Source organism: Salvelinus fontinalis, chromosome 22 (genome assembly GCF_029448725.1).
Source record: "Salvelinus fontinalis isolate EN_2023a chromosome 22, ASM2944872v1, whole genome shotgun sequence".
Classification (NCBI taxonomy): Eukaryota; Metazoa; Chordata; class Actinopteri; order Salmoniformes; family Salmonidae; genus Salvelinus; species Salvelinus fontinalis.
The window spans coordinates 5,264,064-5,285,274 of NC_074686.1; the positions used below are offsets into that span (position 1 = coordinate 5,264,064).

At 41.1% G+C, this 21,211-nt stretch overlaps 2 protein-coding genes across 3 annotated transcripts in view; both read right to left on the reverse strand.

Moving 5' to 3' along the window:
• Positions 1–9,785, reverse strand: part of LOC129819608 (histone-lysine N-methyltransferase 2B-like) — a 63,251-nt gene extending 53,466 nt beyond the window's left edge. For both annotated transcript variants that reach the window (XM_055876003.1, XM_055876002.1), the window contains exon 1: positions 9,414–9,785. In XM_055876003.1, the coding sequence (XP_055731978.1) occupies positions 9,414–9,716 (303 nt within the window). In that variant the 5' untranslated portion in view covers positions 9,717–9,785. The remainder of the gene's footprint in view (positions 1–9,413) is intronic.
• A 984-nt stretch (positions 9,786–10,769) lies between these two features.
• LOC129819609 (zinc finger protein 782-like) lies at positions 10,770–20,213 on the reverse strand. The gene is made up of 5 exons (XM_055876004.1): positions 20,152–20,213; positions 16,266–16,388; positions 15,869–15,984; positions 15,459–15,602; positions 10,770–12,518 (listed from the first exon to the last, which is right to left on the reverse strand). The coding sequence occupies exons 2-5, from the start codon at positions 16,378–16,380 to the stop codon at positions 11,802–11,804; spliced, it is 1,092 nt and encodes a 363-aa protein (XP_055731979.1). The 5' UTR covers positions 16,381–16,388; positions 20,152–20,213; the 3' UTR covers positions 10,770–11,801.
• Between the last annotated feature and the right edge of the window lie 998 nt (positions 20,214–21,211).

Below are 21,211 nucleotides of genomic sequence, written 5' to 3' on the forward strand. Positions count from 1 at the left end.
TAAATTTAGATAGCATCGCACTATCCGAGAGACCAACCTACCACCATGTAATCTGTCCCAGTTTTATGCAGTCAATCAAGTGTGACAAAAGAAACTGCAAAGACGATATAGGAGCCGCAGACTACCTTCTTACTGGAAGTAAAAATGGATGGGATATAGAAAGACCTGGGTGACATAAAGGGAACTTTATTTGTGAAAAGACAAGATACAAAATCAGCTAGTCGTATGAGTGTATCAAGCTAAAGTTGCAGCCTGTATTCCAACTCTATTCAGAAAGCGTCTCAGAGCAGGAGTGCTGATCTAAGATCAGTTTAGGCTTTAAGATCATAATGAATTGACAGGGGGTACCTGGGCCCGTAAACACAAAACATCTAGGATCACGTCCCCCCTCCATAGGGTTGCACATTTTGGGGAATATTCAGAGGTGGAACTTTCCTTAGGAATTAAAAGGAATATGGGAATTACTGAAATATATGCAAATTAATATTAATACCATTTATACGTAGATGTTTTTTGCATTGGATATATTTACCATATCGAGACAGAATCATAAACCTTTTTACCTAAACAATTGCAAATTATTAAATCCTTCAAATAGAAATAAGAATAATTTAGTTACAAATTGAACTTTAATTAAATGGGTTGACTTTTCACATGGGATGATTTCACTGAACAACAAAAGAAAGGGAATATTGAATGATCCCCAATGATCCATCGCATCTCCCAAAAACGCTTTCAACATACATCTGTAAAATAATAGTCGAGAAACTAAAGCTTTGGTTGTCATCCTCTCAGGCTTCCATGTCTTCTCCCTGGACCTCCTCAACATCAGAGTCTGAGTCCTCATCTTCACTGTCCAACCTTGCTGAGGATGGCTCGTTGTCAGGCTCAAAAAGACTCTAAGTTGACCGGATGGCCACCAATTTTTCAACGCTTGTATTGGTCAGCCTGTTGCGTGCTTTGGGTGTGTGTGTTCCCAAACAAGGACCAGTTGCGCTCTGAGGCGGCTGATGTTGTTGGGATTTGGAGGATGATGGAGGCAACAGGGGAAAGAGCCTCAGATTCCCAAAGTCCCTTCCAGCAGGTGGCTGATGAGATATGTTGGCACGACTGCCATATTGCTTCTCCACCCCAAAGCCCTTGCTTGGAAGTGAACTTCGCCAGACTCACAAGAACCTTGCCCTCATCCAGAACAAGGTGGTGAGACACAGTAGTGATGACACCATAGGCCTTGTTGATCTCTGCACCAGACAGGATGCTCTTGCCAGCATACTTGGGGTCCAACATATACTCTGCTGCGTGTATGGGCTTCAAGTCTTCACGCTTTTTGATGCATTTCAGTACTGTAGTTTTCTCTGCTTGGAGCAACAGTGAAGTGGGCAGGGCAGTATGGATTTCTTCTCTTACATCTGCAAGCAGAGTCTGAACATCAGACAGGATGGCATTGTCTCCCTCAATCCGTGCAATGGCTACTGCTATAGGTTTCAGGCTGCTTACCACTCTCGCCCAAAATACACCATCCAGGAGGATCCTCTTGATGAGGCTGTCCATATCGGCAGACTGTGATATGGCCATTTCTTGGAGAGACTCCTTCCCCTCCAGGAGACTGTCAAACTTGATGACAACACCACCCCAACGGGTGTTGCTTGGCAGCTTCAATGTGGTGCTCTCATTCTTCTCACTTTGCTTGGTGAGGTAGACTGCTGCTATAACTTGATGACCATTCACATACCTAACCATTTCCTTGGCTCTCTTGTAGAGTGTATCCATTGTTTTCAGTGCCATGATGTCCTTGAGCAGATTCATTGCATGAGCAGCACAGCCAATGGGTGTTGTGAGGGTAGGACTCCTCCACTTTAGACCAAGCAGCCTTCATGTTCGCAGCATTGTCTGTCACCAGTGCAAATACCTGCTGTGGTCCAAGGTCATTGATGACTGCCTTCAGCTCATCTGCAATGTAGAGACCGGTGTGTCTTGTCCCTTGTGTCTGGGCTCTTGTAGAATACTGGTTGAGCGGTGGAAATTATGAAGTTAATTATTCCTTGCCCACGAACAATCGACCACCCATCAGGGATGATTGCAATACAGTCTGCTTTCTCTATGATTTGCTTGACCTTCACTTGAACTCTGATGAACTCTGCATACAGCAAATGAGTAGATAAAGCATGTCTGGTTGGAGGGGTGTATGCTGGGCAAAGAACATTCAGAAATCTCTTCCAATACACATTGCCTGTGAGCATCAGAGGTGAACCAGTTGCATACACAGCTCGAGCAAGACATTCATCAGAATTTCTCTGACTACGTTCCTCCATTGAGTCAAAAAAACTTCTGATTCCAGGAAGACCATGAGCTGTTGCCATCGATAAAGTGCCTGATTCATCATTTTCACCTTGAATAGAAGTAGAGGGACATTGGTCAAAGGTTGCTTGTTGTGATTCTTCACATATGATTTGGCACAGTATTTGCAAATGTACACAGCTTTTCCTACTACATTAGCTGCAGTGAAATGTCTCCGCAGATAGTGCCGGTGGCATATATACACAGACATACACATTTCCATGTACAGATAAATAGTTAAGCAGTTAGATTAAACTCCTTTGTAAAATAAATGTTTTAAAATTAAATATGTATGGAAACCCACATGGTAGCAAATACAAACAAGCAGAAATTGTTAAGATAGAAATTATTTAAACACTCCTTGCTGTAGGATACTATTGACTAGTTAACAAAAATGAATATGTCATATAAAATATATTTACCCCACCCAGTATTGTAACCAGAACTTACCTGAAAGCATGTAGTCCTTGGCTCAGACAGTGTAGTAGTGTGGGCTCAATAGCATCTTATTAGTGTGCAAGATCTTGAGAATCAGCTGTACATGTGATGGAAGAATGCACTGTGCATGCAAAGGGTTGCAATTCCATTGAATTGGGGATAGTTTAACCAAAATATGCCACAAAACCTAAAATTGCTTTATGTGTATCGCACAAAAAAAAAAAACATTTTTGATGAATTTAAGCAAAATTATCTTCTCGGGCTTAACTTCCCATAGAAAATTTCCAGAAAAATTCCGGAAATTTACCGGAAAGTTTCCGACCCTTTGCAACCCTACCCCTCCATAAGCTTATTCATTATGATCTAAAAGGAAAAACGGATGCTAGATCAGCACTCCGTCTCCTACTCTGAGATGTTTTTTGAATACAGGCCCAGAATCACTGAGGAAGAGTCTTGCTCCTGGTTACAAACCTATCATCAACAAACTACACTTGCTGACCACAAAATTGCAGACTAAAAGAGCACATGGATATAGGATACATCTTGCTGATATTTCCACTTCTCCAATCAATTTGCTAGTTTCATCTTCTTGAACATACTTTGTTCATTTCCTTCAACTTTGCCACAATAACAATTGTGTTGATATACACAAATTGTGGTGCCAGATTTTTGAGTGAATATAAAATAACATATGATGTTGATCGAGTTAAAAGTTCCAATAGCTCACTTTAAAATGTGATGAAATCCTCTGTCGTATTTTGGCTCCTCATCCTATAGGCTGTTGTGCTGCAATGTTATCCACTTGCACACTTTTTAGTTTTTGTACAATAAATTAAAATACCCATCACTTAGGTTGGAAGTTACTCATCTAGTTCATTACTGAAAATACACCCTCTATTTATTCACTTTGTTACGTTAAAATGTGCATTCATGCAAAAGACTACTGATTCAAGGTTCTCTGTCAGACAGTTAAGTTTAATATTCAAACAATTTTTTTACTATTCTCCACATTGTAGAATAATAGTGAAAACATCAAAACTATGAAATAACACGAGCTGGACAGCTCTTCGCAATGCTTCAAGCATTACGCGGTTTATGACTTCAAGCCTATCAACTCCAGAGATTAGGCTGGCAATACTAAAGTACCTATTAGAACATCCAATAGTCAAAGGTATATGAAATACAAATGGTAGAGAGAGAAATAGTCTTTTAATAACTACAAACTAAAACTTCTTACCTGGGAATATTGAAGACTCATGTTAAAAGGAACCACCAGCTTTCATATGTTCTGAGCAAGGAACTTAAACGTTAGCTTTTTTACATAGCACATATTGCACTTTTACTTTCTTCTCCAACACTGTTTTTGCATTATTTAAACCAAATTGAGCATGTTTCATTATTTATTTGAGACTAAATTGATATATTATATTAAGTTAAAATAAGTGTTCATTGTTCAATCAGTATTGTTGTAATTGTCATTATTACAAATATATATATATATAAATAAACAAATAAAAATAAATAGGCCGATTAATCGGTATTGGCTTCTTTTGGTCCTCCAATAATCGGTATCGGCGGTGAAAAATCATAATCGGTCGACCTCTAATTCAGGGGTGGCAGGTAGCCTAGCGGTTAAGAGCATTGGACCAATAACCGAAAGGTTGCTGGTTCGAATTTCAGAGCTGGCTAGGTGAAACATATGTCGACTTAACCCTAATTTCTCCTTTAAGTCGCTCTGGATAAGAGAGTCTGCTAAATGACTCAAATGTAAATCAATCAGAATGATAAAATCCCTGACAGAGAAACCATGCCACTGCTGTACTCCGTATCAGGTGACTGTGTAGAGCTGTCTGGCGTACCCAGAGGAAGCAACTTAAAATGTGACTGTACAGCCCACTACCAAGGATTGCATCAGTTCAGCCAGAACAAAGTGATCACACACTGTAAAGCCCCATGATCATGGAAATTAAGCATTAATCTAAGAGCATGAATCTAACAGAGGTCATTGCCATTCAACAAATTAGTATGGTTTGCGCTTCCATAAGATACATTAATAAATGAACGGTGAGTTTCGTCTAACTATAGCGTTGAATCAATAAGCCTACATATAGCCATTCAATAAGTTAACGACAAAGCCTGGTGAAAAGAATATCAGGGACTGATAGTGCTGTTGGAAAAAAAGAGATGGTGAGTGAGTAACAAGTTATCTAAGATGCATAGGTCTATAACAGTTGTCACCAACCGGTCGATCGCTAAACATTTCTGTACGAAAAGCAACGATAAAGCCTTGCGTTCCTCTAAAAAAATGTAATCAGGTGCTGTTGGTGGTAGTTGCACCCGAACCATGACCAGAGAGACTGTCAATGAACACAGAACAGAGCTGCTGTTTTTATGAGTGAGTTCATGTTTAAGTTCTTACTCGGCACCGTCAAGACTTTTATAGGCTATTAAAACGTGCATTCTTCCTACTTCCACTCGCGCTGCAACCAACACTGCAGCTGTAATGAATGATTTGATTTGCTTGCATTATTATTAGCGGCTTGGGTCTTTTTTTATATGTAGAAATATTTTACTTTCCCCCTGTTCATAGGAGTAGCAACATGAATTTCTGTATGAGGCAGAAATAATGTCCGACTCAAGTGTCGCCATCAGCTGGAAGACGGTGTCCCTTTTTGGTCAGTGGAGGAAAGGGAGAGTAGAGGGTGAACCTCAGTCTCCTCCTGCTCTCTCCCTCCGCTGAGACTGACCGTCAGATGAAGGCACCACCAGCCCAGTAAAATATTAAAATGTGTGCTCGCTCAGCTGTTCCTCACAAGTAATACAACAACTGATCGACTACCGGTGTATCATTCATTTAGGCTACCTCAAATTTTGAAAAATGGTCCGAACAACAATGCATTGGCAGGGCCATTCAAGCAAAGCCAATATGCAGTGATAATGTATTGGGCTTAGGGATGTTACGGGTTAACCGGTTTGCCTCCCATTCGCCATTCGGGTGTATAGGCCAGTTGTTCCAAACCAGGGGTACGCCTATCCACAGGGGGTACTTGAGAAGACTCGTGAGACCGTAGGCCTACTGGTAAAATGCACGAGGGGGTACTTCAGGAGTACTCCGGCCATAGCAAAATTCAGTTGTTGGTACAATAACCGAAAAGGTTGGGAACCACCTGTATAGGCTATAGCCTGCCTTCCATTGACTATCAGCGTGTCACCCACCACTTTGCAATGTGAACTTGAGGTAGTATAATTGTTTAAAACCTGAACGTTTTACTTTAATTCAAATAATGAAGCCTGTTTTAACTTGCTTCAAAAGTTGCCTTGCGAAAATCCATCCGTAGAAACGTGGAGGCAATTATTTTATGAAGACTTCCTCATGCAATTAACCAGCATTTCTCTCCTATTCTATTTTCATATCAACTCTCTTTTGTTGTCCAGAAGCCAAAGGCACAATCCTAGTCATATTAGCAACACATCATAATTGTTGCTATTAGATTCCCCATCTTTCTACGTTTCGAAAGGAGATTTTAATCTCTGTCACAACTGTTCGCAAATGGTTTAGAATGGTGTTTTCCGCTAATTGCATTTTTGAAAATGACGTTTTATTATCCACTATCCATTATCCGCCAATTTGATTGATGATACAATGACAAGCTCACAAAAAAAGAGAACTGTCAATACTATAGCCTGACTATCAGCACGACACTTACCACTTTGCAATGTGAGCTTGAGCCAGTATAATTGTTTGAACCCTGAATGTTTTACTTGACTTCGACCCACTCCAATTCGCATACCGCACGCACCTTCAGATCGCACTCCACACTGCCGTTTCACACCTGGACAAAAGGAACACCTATGTGAGAATGCTTTTCATTGACTACAGCTCAGCGTTCAACACCATAGTGCCCTCAAAGCTCATCACTAAGCTAAGGACCCCGGGACTAAACACCTCCCTCTGCAACTGGATCCTGGACTTCCTGACGGGCCGCCCCAAGGTGTTAAGGGTAGGTAACAACACATCCGCCACGCTGATCCTCAACACGGGGGCCCCTCATGGGTGCGTGCTCAGTTCCCTCCTGTACTCCCTCTTCACTCATGACTGCACGGCCAAGCACGACTCCATCATCATCATTAAGTTTGCTGATGACAACAGTGGTAGGGATGATCACCGACAACGATGAGACAGCCTATAGGGAGGTGGTCAGAGACCTGACCTTGTGGTGCAAGGGCAACAATCTCTCCCTCAACTTGATCAAGACAAAGGAGACGATTGTGGACTACAGGAAAAGGAGGACTGAGCACGCCCCCATTCTCATCGACGGGCTGTAGTGGAGCAGGTTGAGCGCTTCAAGTTCCTTGGTGTTCACATCACCAACAAAATAACATGGTCCAAGCACACCAAGACAGTCGTGAAGATGGCACGACAAAACCTATTGTCCCTCGAGACTGAAAATATTTAGCATGGGTCCTCAGATCCTCAAAACGTTTTACAGCTGTACCATCAAGAGCATCCTGATTGGTTGCACCACTGCCTGGTATGGCAACTGCTCGGCCTCCGACCGCAAGACACTACAGAGGGTAGTGCGTAAGGCCCAGTACATCGCCGGGGCCAAGCCTCCTGCCATCCAGGACATCTATACCAGGCGGTGTCAGAGGAAGGCCCTAAACATTCTCAAAGACTCCAGCAACTCTAGTCATAGACTGTTCTCTCTGCTATTGCACAGCAAGCAGTACCGGAGCGCCAAGTCTAGGTCCAAGAGACTTCTAAACAACTTCTACCCCCAAGCCATAACACTCCTGAACAGCTAATCAAATGGCTACCCAGACTATTTGCATTGCCCCCCCCCCCACTGCTGCTACACTCTGTTATTATCTATGCATAGCCACTTTAATAACTCCACCTACAATGTACATAATTACCTCAATACCGGTGCCCCCACACTTTGACACATTAACTCTGTACCGGTACCCCCTGTATATAGCCCCGCTATTGTTATTTACTGCTGCTCTTTAATTATTTGTTATTCTATCTCTTACTTTTTTAGGGATTTCCTTAAAACTGCATTGTTGGTTAAGGGCTTGTAAGTAAGCATTTCACTGTAAGGTGAAATGTACACCTGCTGTAGACCTTACATGTGACAAATAAAATTTGACTTGATTTGAATAATGAGGCCTGTTTTACCTTTCTTCAAAGTTGCCTTGCGAAAATCCATCAGTAGAAACGTGGAGGCATTTTATGAAGACTTCCTCAAGGAGTTAAAATCCATCAGTAGAAACGTGGAGGCATTTTATGAAGACTTCCTCAAAGAGTTAAAATCCATCAGTAGAAACGTGGAGGCATTTTATGAAGACTTCCTCATGCAATTAAAATCCATCCGTAGAAACGTGGAGGCAATTATTTTATTTAGACTTCCTCATGCAATTAACCAGCATTTCTCTCCTATTCTATTTTCATATCAACTCTCTTTCGTTATACAGAATCCAAAGGCACAATCCTAGTCATATTAGCAACACATAATTGTTGCTATGAGATTCACAAACCTCATGGCTAGAGTAATGCTTGTAATACGTTAATGTTGCATAGGCTTACGTTTTTTTAAGTCATGTAAAAAAAAATCTATTCTGATCGGTAGATCTTGGGTGGCATTTTGACTCAAAGTAATCTTCACTCAAAAATGGTTGGTGACCACTGGTCTCAATAGACTAGTTCTAAATTGCTTGCCGAATGGGGCATGTCACGCAGCAATTATCCTAATTGTGGTGAGCATGGCATGAGCACCAATTGGATTGATAATGCGATGACAAGCTCACATAAAAGTTAACTGTCAATACTAGTAGGCTATAGTGTGAGAAGTAGGTTAAATATATGCTAGAACAAACTGCTCTTAGTTTAAATGACACACGGGCCAAGCTTTTGGTGTAGCCCATTTAAAGCATGCAGTGGAATATCTCAAGATCGTTTCTGTTCAACAGGGCCAGACATCTTTCACTCACGATGGGGGCTGTCGGGGGTGGACTAAATGACAGATACTAACTATGGCATAATCTGACTGAACAGGGGCAACGTTGATACCAAATATGTTATAATGTGTTGATACTACGTAGAGTGATGGTGGATGTGTGAAAATGTGACTGTGTTGCAAAAGTTGCTATCTAGATAGCATCACTTGCTAACTACATTGCTTTAGTATAGCTAGTTAAATTGGCAGAAAAACTTGTATCCAGACAGAGTCATGTTGGCTACCACGAATTTCACCGCCTAAAATCATCGATTATCAAAGATCCTGGTAACGTTAATGTCAGTCAGGAGGCTGTCAGGAGATGTTATCACTGTTAGCTACTAACGTTTACTTGTCACCGAGTATAGTGGATTGGTACAGTAACTAGCAAACATTTGAACCACAATCTGGATTTATAAAAGAGGCGTTGAATACGGCTAGAACGTCACCTTTAAACCCAGATTCTGGTTCAGCAAGATTTGAAGTTTGAACAATTGTATAGTTGGATACCTACTGTAGCCAGGTAACGAACGTTAGACACTTGATTCTCAATATAATCTATATTACACAGCGAAGGCTGTGGAACATACACGTGTTAATTGGGTCTGTGGTGTGGGGCTGTTGCACGGCTTGGAAACTCACCTCTCCACTCCCGCTTGAGTAGAAACCCGCGTCTCTCTGGCGCCTATGTTTATCAGCAATCCCGAGTAAACGCAGCAGTGACGGGTCCTCGCTCAACGTTAGTCCAATGTTGATGGGCCTTCGGCCTCCTGTGACTATCCCTCCACTTTCCGAGCCCAACCTTCCCCGCTGCGGACGTTTCTCCGATCGTAGCCGAATACGAGATGTCCATGGCCGGCCCGGGAAACGGGCGCGGGCTACGGCCGGCATGCTGGAACCCGCGACATTAGCGGGAGATGATAATCCCTCTCCCGCTGCCGCCATTATTCACTACTATAACAACAACGGTGGTGGTGCGCTGTGTCTGTAGCGCTTCTGGTGAAACAAGATGGAAAGGCGCGAGATAGGAAGGAAATACCATTGCATCATGGGAAAACGAGTTTGTTGTAATTTCAGAATTATCAGCATTGTTTTTGCGGGTTTATGAATGTGGAGTACATATACATTTTGTTTTATTCGTGTTATATATTTAAATTAAGTATAAAAGTATTAAAAGGAAATAAAAGAACATAAACATACATGTATAGTAAAATACATTATTATTCAGTATTCAGTCCACTTGCAGTAAATGTTTGCAACTTTGACCGTTTTTTTCCTTTCTGTCCACTTGTTTCTCTCCCTTTTGCCATAATATGTATATATTGTTGTGCAGGTAACCACACAGATTCTTATTTGTAATGAGGATCTTAAGTGATCACAGCAATATAAAATACCCCTCAAAATCGATGTCATTCCATCTCTTTCTGCATTCCTTCTCCATGATACTCCTTTCCATTTGGCTCAACACCTGCCAGTATTTTTATATGGTGACTCTCAGAGTATCCATCTCCTTCAAAAGCACTACCCCTATATATCCTGTTTCTCTGCTGCTTCTCGACCAATCCCTCGTAAACCTTTTCCTCCTCCACAGCACCATCCCTCTTTCCTGTTTCTCTGCTGCTCTTCTCCAGAATGGTTTTGACCTGGACCCATCCCTCCTTAGCCGTCTCCTTTTCTTCCCCACTTCTCTTAGCCAGGTTAATCTCCAGCTTACTCCTTAGCTGGTCCCAGGTGTTATTCTCCTCTTTCCCATTCTCAACTACAAGCAGTTGCTTTATTTTAGGCTTTTTTTTTTATTTACCTTCATTCATCCTTGACCTCTCATCTTTTCCTTTTTCTGCCTTTGGATTTCCTCCTCATTCTCCATCCTCACTAGCTCCTTCTGCCACAACCTCAATGAATGGAAAAGATCTAACTCAGTACTAATCTTTTCCATTAATTTCAGGTTCACACACTAGTTTCCCATAACCTCAAATTCACATAAATTACAGACTGCAATTTAAAAATCACTCCTTACTATTTAATTATGGATGAAAAAAGTACAAGATCATATCACAACAACGACATCCTTCACAGAACAATATATTCTCCGGACCAATATATATACATTTACATGATCAGAAGATGCCTTGGCAGGAACGTAAACTAAATGATGAGTGGAATGTTGAAGGCGGTAGGTTGCCCAGCGATTAAGAGCGATGGGCCAGTAACTGAAAGGTCGAATCCCGAGCTGACTAGATGACAAATCTGTTGATGTGCCCTTGAGCAAAGAACTTAACCCTAATTGCTCCTGTAAGTTGCTCTGGATAAGAGCATCTGCTAAATGACTAAAATGTAAACCATAAAACCCATTGATTTCCTACTAAAATAAATATGATAAGTTACTAAATCTTCTCACATTTGAGGTAATATAGAAATAGATTCATACCCTGGAAGGGGGCTGGCAGTTGAAATTCAAAATCATGTACACATCATTAGAGGGTACTAAAAGCACTTCAAAATAATCCGTAGGAGCAACCAGGAACAAGCTAATGATCCAACTGAGTGCTTATCCATAATGGTATGTCACATATTCCAAACTCCCATCTTGAACATAAAAAACCCACCCACATCAATGCCTGTTTTAACCAAATTATATTTTCCAAACTCTTAAAAGCTGCAACATGTAACTTTTTAGGTAACCCGACCAAATTCACATAGAATTATGAGTTATAGAAAGCAAGCAACTCAAAAGCAAGTCTAAGAAGCAGTAGATGTGTTCTATGTGCGCTATTTCTATGATTTCCTCAAGTTTCGTTTTGCGGCTTTTACTTTTGGGTTTGGACACCAGCCTCAAACAGCTGACAATATATTTCACAGTGGTTTAGATGGTAGAATGATTCTCTATGCTATACATTGCTTGTTTTGTCAAAAACTAAAATGAGGCAAACTATTAGAATTTTAGCAACCAGAAAATGGTAAGCAATTTCTGCATATTGCACCTTTAACCATTACATAAATTGTCCATGATGACATTCCCCTTTCCCCAGATTATCTATTTTCTTTGTCTGTTGCCTCTTCTCCCTCAGTGTGGGTCTTCTGGTGTGCCTTTAGGTTGCTCTCCCGGCCAAAGGTCTTGCCGCAGGCGGGGCAGTTGTGTTGGCCATAGCCGTGAGCCATGGCCATGTGGGCTTTGAGCTGCTCCGGTCGAGCATAGCTCTCTTCACACTCAGAGCAGGGTTGAGTCTTGAGAGGTGGAGGTGGCCGCCTGTGCTTCTCCTTCTTGTGGGCCCGGAGAAGGGCAACAGAGGAGAACATGAGGTCACACTCAGCTTCAGAACAGGGAATTTGGAGCTCCTCCTTATGGGGTAGACCCGGTCGTTTCCCTCCTTTTGCCACAAGCTCCTCTCCCCCATCGTCAGCTTTCACACTCTTCTCTCCATTAGCTGCTTCTCGCTCAGCAGACTTTGGCTCAGCCACAGACACTTTCTTGGGAGGGCGTCCGCGTTTTTTGGCTGGGACTTTTGCATCGCAATGCCGATGACCCACAAAGTTCTCCTGGTGCAGCACAAGCTCCACCTCCATCTCAAACCTGCGGCCGCACTTGCCACAACGATGAGTCTTGGTGTCATCATCCTCCTCTTCCAGCAGCTGGGGGTGCTGGGTGAGGCAGTGGGTGCGTAACTGGTTTGGGCCTTGCAATACCATGCCACAGTCCTTGCACGCACACTGACGCTCCTTGCACAGCTGTCGCCGGTGGACTGTCAACTATGAGAGACATCAAGAGACAAAAAAATGACAAAGAGTTTCAGGCAGGGTTTCCGCTATGAAAATGTGGCGCCGGACATTTGCCTGGCAGCATTTTCATTTACCTGACATTTAAAAAAGGTGCCGGGTCCATATGCATTGGTTGCGTAACATGATTAGGGCTTCCACCTACGGTTCTTAGAATGACAGAAAACACATTTCGTTTATGGTAATTCATCTTAACAGAAAATGCAACGGGGCGCATCATTCTTACCGAACTCCCATGAGCAATTTGAAGATATTAGAATACATAGGCGGCGCGTCCATAAGGCTCGGGGAAGCTGAGCTTTACCAAAATTTAATTGAATTTCCAAAATGATATATCCTAATTAGCATACTGTCTATACAGAAATACATTCAATGATTCAAAATAGGCTACTACACCAGAAAGCATGAATTTGCCACAGAGGATTATTAACTTATTTAAAAATCAAACGCTGTGGATTGTTTAAAATGGCATAGCCTACAGTCGGAAGGGCCCGCAATTTGGGTGATTGATGAGTTGAGACTGTCAGTGAAAAGCATAGAGACCCAGCCAGGCATACCACAATATTTAAAAATACAATTGCAGAAAAACTGTTTGGAAAACAAATGGCTATTGCTGTAAAGAGAAGACAATGAAAAGACTCCAATCTGACTTTTAGTTATGAAAAAGTTAAACTTAATTAAGCAAAGAGTAGCCTATCTTAATAGCACCAGCAAAGAATATTGGCCATGTCCTCAGTAAGTGTCCATATTTACTGTCTTTATCATTGGGTTAGTGCCACTTCTTGTTTTTGGACAATTTCTTCCTCAGGTTAGATGGATGTCATATTGTATTTGTGTCTCTCCTTTTCATAGGCCTAATATATGACTCGGACAATGTTGTTTTTATTGATCTGTTTGTTAGTGTCAGCAGAGAAGGTTACCCTGTCATTTTTGTCATATTAAAGAGGATTCTGCTAATGTCTCCAGTCATATAAAGAGTCACAATCACAGTATTTTCAGTATAGAGGTATTGGCAGCAATATTTTGTGGTCTCAAGCCAGTGAGTTTATTAACATTCTTCATCAATAATATTGGCAAAATTGTATTATTGACAATGAAAATGGTGGGAATGTTGTTCCCCTGTCATATAATTGCTACATTTACTATCAATACAGCATTAAAAATAGTTTTCCAGATTCTATTTTGGCGATTCTTTTTCACGAAGCAAATATTCGGTCGTGGCAGACTACCTGGTTCAATTTGGGTCCCGAGGCAAAACCAGCTGAGAACCACTGGCCTATAGCCTAGGCCTACTCTAAGCCTACTCTTTTTTTGTGAACAATGATTGAGTTATACTTTTAGACAAAAATTATGACAATGAAATCTAGGAATAGTAGGCCATGGCTATCTTACATACATAAATCTGCAAATGCGAGGATGCATGGAATGCTTTATTATAAAAGTAAATTTTTATGGTGAAAAATTGCTTCCCCAAACTTGAAACTGCCTATGTTTTATTAACCGCCCACATTTACTTTTCCTCAGCCAACAAGATGAGCAACAAACAGCAAAATCACTAGCCTATGTCAATCTACTATCCCCATAGTAGAAAAGATGACCTATTCAGAAATCCTGGGCTCAGGTCACCTTGAGGAAACAAACATGGCGACAGAGGCACCAATGGACAACAGAAGGCAGATACACTACAGAGATTTACTTGACCTTCTATAAATGGTATTTCAATGCTTGGTTTTTAAATGTGATACGCAACTCCGGCATGTATAATGTCCGTTTTTATAGTTTACTCCGTTTGCTACTTGAGTTGCCTTTCTCCCTCTCCTCCTGCTGCATGCCGCTTCCCACACCTAGCCCCGCCCCCTGTCACTCAATGAGAGAGCAGTTGCTCCACCATGGAGTCATGAGTACTTTCTTGCTGTTCTCTGACGCCTGCATGGTCAGATAGATGCAAAAATATGTTGGTGAGAACAATGGTGCTTTCCACAAGCGTTCTATAATTACACTATTGGTTTGTGTGTGTGTATCTTACTTTCTGCAAACTACTGTCTGATAGTTTGTCTTAGCAAATTGTAAATAAATCGCTAGCCACTAATGTTAATCGCTAGTTAGCTGGCTTGCTAAATGTACTAAGAGTCAGAGCAAACGTAACTAGCTAATATAGCCTAGTTAGTACCAGTGCTGGTGTATGCCAAGATATTATTGTTGTTAGTCCAACAGTATCTTCTAAATCAGATAGGAATTATATAGGTGAAGCATGAATATGTTAGCTAGCTAACTACATGAGGTAAGAAAACATGTAATGTACCATCTAATTAGGGTCCCATGGAAAAACTAAGCAACACTTTGGTCCCTACCCTGTCAATAATTCCTCCCTGACTTATTCATTTGTTGCCATGTCAAACTATGTATTAAAGGTGGTGCTCACTATACTCATTATATTTCCATGATTCTAACAGTTCACCAATTAAGTAGGCCTAGATGTTTTGCCCATATCATGCAGCCCTGCGTGGCAGTGCGTAAATGATAACAAAAGTGCAGGAAATGCAGAAATGTATCAATTATTTTGGTTTGAAGTTGTATAAAACAAATCAGAATGGATAAAGCCCCATTGAAATCACCTAATTTATGTGTTGCCACCTTAGGGTCATGAACTACTGAAAGCATATTTAGAACTTTTATTATTCAAAAACATAAAACACCGTCAAAATATTGTAATATGATATTTTGGCCATATTACCCAACCCTAGGCTTATCCCCAAAACCTAATTAAGCATCTGACCAAATGTGAAAGTTTCAAACTTGAAATTACACAAGATTTTAGTTCTGGGTTAAATGAGATTACTGGGGCACTTACACACAACTAAAAGTCATTACAGACTAAAGACTTTACAACTTCCATTGAAAGACCGTTCTCACCTCAGAGAAAGTCCGGAAGCTTCCCTGGCAGTAGGTGCAGCGGAAGGGCTTGTCTTCCAGGCTGTGTGAGGCATGGTGCTGCGTCAGCTCCTCAGAGGAGGAGAAGGTACGATTGCACACATAACAGGTGAACAGCGTATCGGTCTGCAGAATAACATAAAACAGCAAATAATTAACAGTGTCTTAGTTATGCTGTGCATATAGGCATACAGCATTTTGCTGTTAGCTGTGTGCTTTGCAGCTACGGGGTGAAGTTTCCCCTAGGTACATCGTACAGTTGTAGATTCAGCTCCCCCCTACCCCCAAAATCTTAAACTTAATCACCACTGAGGAAAATGCTAAACTCACCCAAAACCAGCATCTAGGGGCAACTTCACCCTACTCTTGCATTTATTTTCTCCGTTCCATACCTGCTGGAGCGACTGCTTGTATTCCTCACGATGGCTCTTCCTCATGTGTCTCTCCTTGGACTTGGCATTACAGAATGTAATGAAGCACTGAAAACACTGTAGGCTGTCATGCTGATCTGCAATGAGAGGAGGTTTTTATTTTTTATTTAACTAGGCAAGTCAGTTAAGAACAAATTCTTATTTACAATGACGGCCTAGGAACAGTGGGTTAACTGCCTTGTTTAGGGGCAGAACGACAGATTTTTACCTTCTCAGCTCGGGGACTTGATCTAGCAACCTTGCAGCAACCTTTCAGTTACTCGCCCGCCCACTAGGCTACCTGCCGCCCCAATACTGCACTTGAAATTCATACATATAAACAACAATCTGAAATAATAAAATACAAATGTGTGCTTACAGGGTTGGAGAGCAGGGACAGTCTGTGGTTTGATGATGGATGCTGTGGCACTGGTCATCACCTCTTCCCCCAGAACGACCTCCTCTATATCCAACATAACGTTACCAAACTCCATTTTGACGCCTGAATCCACCCAGCAATGCAAAAAAGTTTACGTTGAGCTGTAACCAAAATGTAGGAATCATATACGGGAATACATTAAAATCTGCAGTATGGTCTTATTTTACTCTTACATCACGTGCGTGAGCGTTGCAAAATACATTTACACATACATTTATTCAATAATTTGTATTTATTATGGATCCCCATTAGCTGCTATAGCTACTCTTCCTGGGTTCCAGCTAAATTAAGGCAGTTTATACAATTTTAATAACATTACAATACATTAACAGATTTCACAACACACTGTGTGCACACAGGCCCCTACCTCACCACTACCACATATCTACAGTACAAAATCTATGTGTATAGTGTGTATGTTATTGTGTGTGTGTGTGTGTATGCATGTGTCTGTGCCCATGTGTGTGTTGCTTCACAGTCCCCGCTGTTCCATAAGGTGTATTTTTATCTGGTCATTTTAATATAATTTTACTGCATCAGTTACTTGATGTAGAATAGAGTTCTATGTAGTCATGGATCTATGTAGTACTGTGCACCTCCCATAGTCTGTTCTGGACTTGGGGACTGTGAAGAGACTAGAGGTCGACCGATTAATCGGAATGGCCGATTTCAAGTTTTCATAACAACCGGAAATCTTTTTTTTTTTTAAATTTTTTACACCTTTATTTAACTAGGCAAGTCAGTAAAGAACACATTCTTATTTTCAATGACGGCCTAGGAACGGTGGGTTAACTGCCTTGTTCAGGGGCAGAACGACAGATTTGTACCTTGTCAACTCAGGGATTCAATCTTGCAACCTTACGGTTAACTAGTCCAACGCTCTAACCACCTGCCTTACATTGCACTCCACGGGGAGCCTGCCTGTTACGCGAATGCAGTAAGAAGCCAAGGTAAGTTGCTAGCTAGCATTAAACTTATCTTATAAAAAACAATCAATCAATCAATCATAATCACTAGTTAACTACACATGGTTGATGATTTAACTAGTTTATCTAGCTTGTCCTGCGTTGCATATAATCGATGCGGTGCGCATTCGCGAAAAAGGACTGTCGTTGCTCCAACGTGTACCTAACCATAAACATCAATGCCTTTCTTAAAATCAATACACAAGTATTTATTTTTAAACCTGCATATTTAGTTAATATTGCCTGCTAACATGAATTCCTTTTAACTAGGGAAATTGTGTCACTTCTCTTGCAACAGAGTCAGGGTATATGCAGCAGTTTGGGCCGCCTGGCTCGTTGCGAACTGTGTGAAGACTATTTCTTCCTAACAAAGACAGCCAACTTCGCCAAACGGGGGATGATTTAACAAAAGTGCATTTGCGAAAAAAGCACAGTCGTTGCACCAATAAACCTAACCATAGACATCAATGCCTTTCTTAAAACCAATACACAGAAGTATATATTTTCAAACCTGCATATTTAGCTAAAAGAAATCCAGGTTAGCAGGCAATATTAACTAAGTGAAATTGTGTCACTTCTCTTGCGTTCATTGCACGCAGAGTCAGGGTATATGCAACAGTTTGGGCCGCCTGGCTCGTTGCGAACTAATTTTCCAGATTTTTACATAATTCTGAAATAACATTGAAGGTTGTGCAATGTAACAGGAATATTTAGATTTATGGATGCCACCCGTTAGATAAAATACGGAACGGTTACGTATTTCACTGAAAGAATAAACGTTTTGATATTAATATTAATGACCAAAGGCTCGTATTTCTGTGTGTTATTTTGTTATGATTAAGTCTATGATTTGATATTTGATAGAGCAGTCTGACTGAGCGGTGGTAGGCAGCAGCAGGCTCGTACGCATTCATTCAAACAGCACTTTTATGCGCTTTGCCCGCAGCTCTTCGCAATGCTTCAAGCATTGAGCTGTTTATTATCGCAGAGCTAGCTGTGCCACCAGAGACTCTGGGTTCGGGCCCAGGCTCTGTCGCAGCCGTCCGTGGCCAGGAGGTCCATGGGGCGACGCACAATTGGCCTAGCGTCGTCCGAGTTAGGGAGGGTTTGGCCAGTATGGATATCCTTGTCTCATCGCGCACTAGCGACTCCTGTGGTGGGCCGGGCGCAGTGCGCGCTGACCAGGTCGCTAGGTGTACGGTGTTTCCTCTGACACATTGGTGCGGCTGGCTTCTGGCTTGGATGCGCGCTGTGTTAAGAAGCAGTGCGGCTTGGTTGGGTTGTGTTTCGGAGGACACATGGCTCTCAACCTTCGTCTCTCCCGAACCCGTACGGGAGTTGTAGCAATGAGACAAGACAGTAACTACTAACAATTGGATACTACGAAATTGGGGAGAAAAGGGGGAGAAAAAAAAAGGAACCACCAGCTTTCATATGTTCTCATGTTCTGAGCAAGGAACTTAAACGTTAGCTTTTTTACATGGCAGATATTGCACTTTTACTTTCTGCTCCAACACTTTGTTTTTGCATTATTTCAACCAAATTGAACATGTTTCATTATTTATTTGAGGCTAAATGTATTTTATTGATGTCTTATATTAAGTTAAAATAAGTGTTCATTCAGTATTGTTGTAATTGTCATTGTTACAACAACAAAAAATACAAATAAAAAAATTGTCCGATTAATCGGTATCGGCTTTTTTTGGTCCTCCAATAATCTGTATCAGCGCTGAAAAATCATAATTGGTCGACCTCTAGAAGAGACCTCTTGTAGCATGTCTTGTGGGGTATGCATGGGTCTCCGAGCTGTGCGCCAGTAGTTCAAACAGACAGCTCTGTGCACTTTTATTAATACAAGTAGAGATTAAGTCAATCTCTCCTCCACTTTGAGCCAGGAGAGATGGACATTAATAGTAGCTCTCTGTGTACATCCATTGGCCAGCCGTGCTGCCCTGTTCTGAGCCAAATGCAATTTTCCTAAGTCCCTCTTTGTGGCACTTGACAACATGACTGAACAATAGTCAAGGTGCGACAAAACCTGCCTTGTTGATTGCATCTACACTGCTCACGCGCATCTGTGTAGCCAGGCGCTAAAATAGAACTTGGTTCTATTGTGACGCATAAACTCTGCAAGTCCCGCCTCTCCCATCTCCTCATTGGTTTTAAGGAGCATATACCCACGTGAGTGATTGAAAGATGAACTGAAGTCCACACACCAATCCAGTGTGTTCGTAAATTCAATCTGGAGTGCGCTCTGGCCGTTCATAAATGCATCAATTATTCTGCGCTCTGGCACTCAGACTTCATAGCCAGAGTTAATTTACGAACCCACCCTTAATGTTAATTGGAAACGAATAACTAGCAAATGTGAACCTTTGGGTATTTGTTTCAATAACTACCCAGCTACAACCAATTTAATAAAAATGCGCCGTGCATCAAATGACTGAGGAACTTAATTATGATTTAGCATGCTAGCTGGGAAGGCTGGCGGGCTTTGCCATCGCGGAATTATGAGGGCAAGAGAGGTACAACAAATCAGATATTCAGTTACCTAACAAACATTCGCTATATGTGTTACAGAACAGTAAAGAAAAAGGCAATGACAACTAACCAGAAATACGGCAAATATAACAAGCAAAATAGCTAAAACTTTAGTCAAGCAATGCAGACAAAACAAACGCGAGGGGGGGGGAAATAAGATAGCACACATTTTCCGAGACCATGCTAAAATAGTATTATAATGTCTTAGGTGTTCATGAAAGTGTTTTTAAAATAATTTGGGAATGAACATGAAAAACCAAGGTAAAAATAAATGTACAAATGTATACTTATGTTTATAACGAGCTACAACCGTTGCTTACCTTTGAAAGTATCCAACGATGCACTGCTGTAAAGTACTTCCAGGTCACGGATTTCTGGAATCCTTCAGAATAAAAGTGCTGTTCTGTATACGTTGTAAAATAATAATTAGGGCAATGATGGAACTATCGAACGATTTTATACTAGTTATTATACAAAGAATAATTACAAGTATTTCTATCAGATATTATGTCATTCATTTTTATTTATTTTTCATATTGGACATACAAACAAAAAATATTGTTGACCATTTAGCTGATTGGCAGAATGAGTAGCGATGCTCCTTGGGTTGTATACTGTGGCTTTGGAACTTAGAGGTCCTCCTGAGTAAAATGGACACCCCTTTTACTGCGACACAATGTACAGGGAAGGGGCGCAACTTTGGTTTTAGAAGGGTGGGGGCATAACATCTATATATATATATTCTTTTTTATCCAGTCAGATAAACACTCCAAACAGCCTACTCGACCACTCAGAGGCGTCCGCATGGTCCTAAAGCACCCATTTGCCTCGTTTTGCAGAATGTATGTCCAATATGAAAAACTGACTGGATTTAAGCTGAAAGGCCAGTCTTTAAGGGCAGCAGAAAGAGCGGTGATGCTCCTTGTGTTGTACACTTTGGATTTGGAAAATAGAGGTGCTCCTGAGTAGAATGGACCCCCATCTTACTGCAACACAATGTACAGGAAATTGTGTACAACGGTGCAGTATGTCCAATATGGAAAACGTACTGAACATCGTGCAATACGAATGGACTAATTAACAATTGGATTTAAAAGTTTTCTGAAATTGATTATTGTAATTCTAATATTAGTATTAATATTGTTATTACTATTATTATTAATTGTAGCATTAAATAATTTTTTGTTATTTGTATTACTGTTGTTACCATGATAGCGATCTAGTAAACATCACTTTTAAAATCAATTCAAATGTTATTGGTCACATACACATATTTAGCAGATGTTATTGCGGTTGTAGCGAAATGCTTGTGTTCATAGCTCCAACAGTGCAGTAGTATCTAACAGTACAGTCGTATCTAAAAACGATTCACAACAATAC

What these genes read in the sequence shown, in the direction of transcription:
- LOC129819609 (XM_055876004.1), bottom strand. Translation starts at nt 16,380, where the DNA reads ATGGAGTTTGGTAACGTTATGTTGGATATAGAGGAGGTCGTTCTGGGG. An exon ending in TGTCCCTGCTCTCCAACCCT is followed by an intron (nt 15,985 to 16,265) that starts GTAAGCACACAT and finishes CTCTCATTGCAG; the next exon opens with ATCAGCATGACAGCCTACAG. An exon ending in GCTTCCGGACTTTCTCTGAG is followed by an intron (nt 12,519 to 15,458) that starts GTGAGAACGGTC and finishes TGTCTCTCATAG; the next exon opens with TTGACAGTCCACCGGCGACA.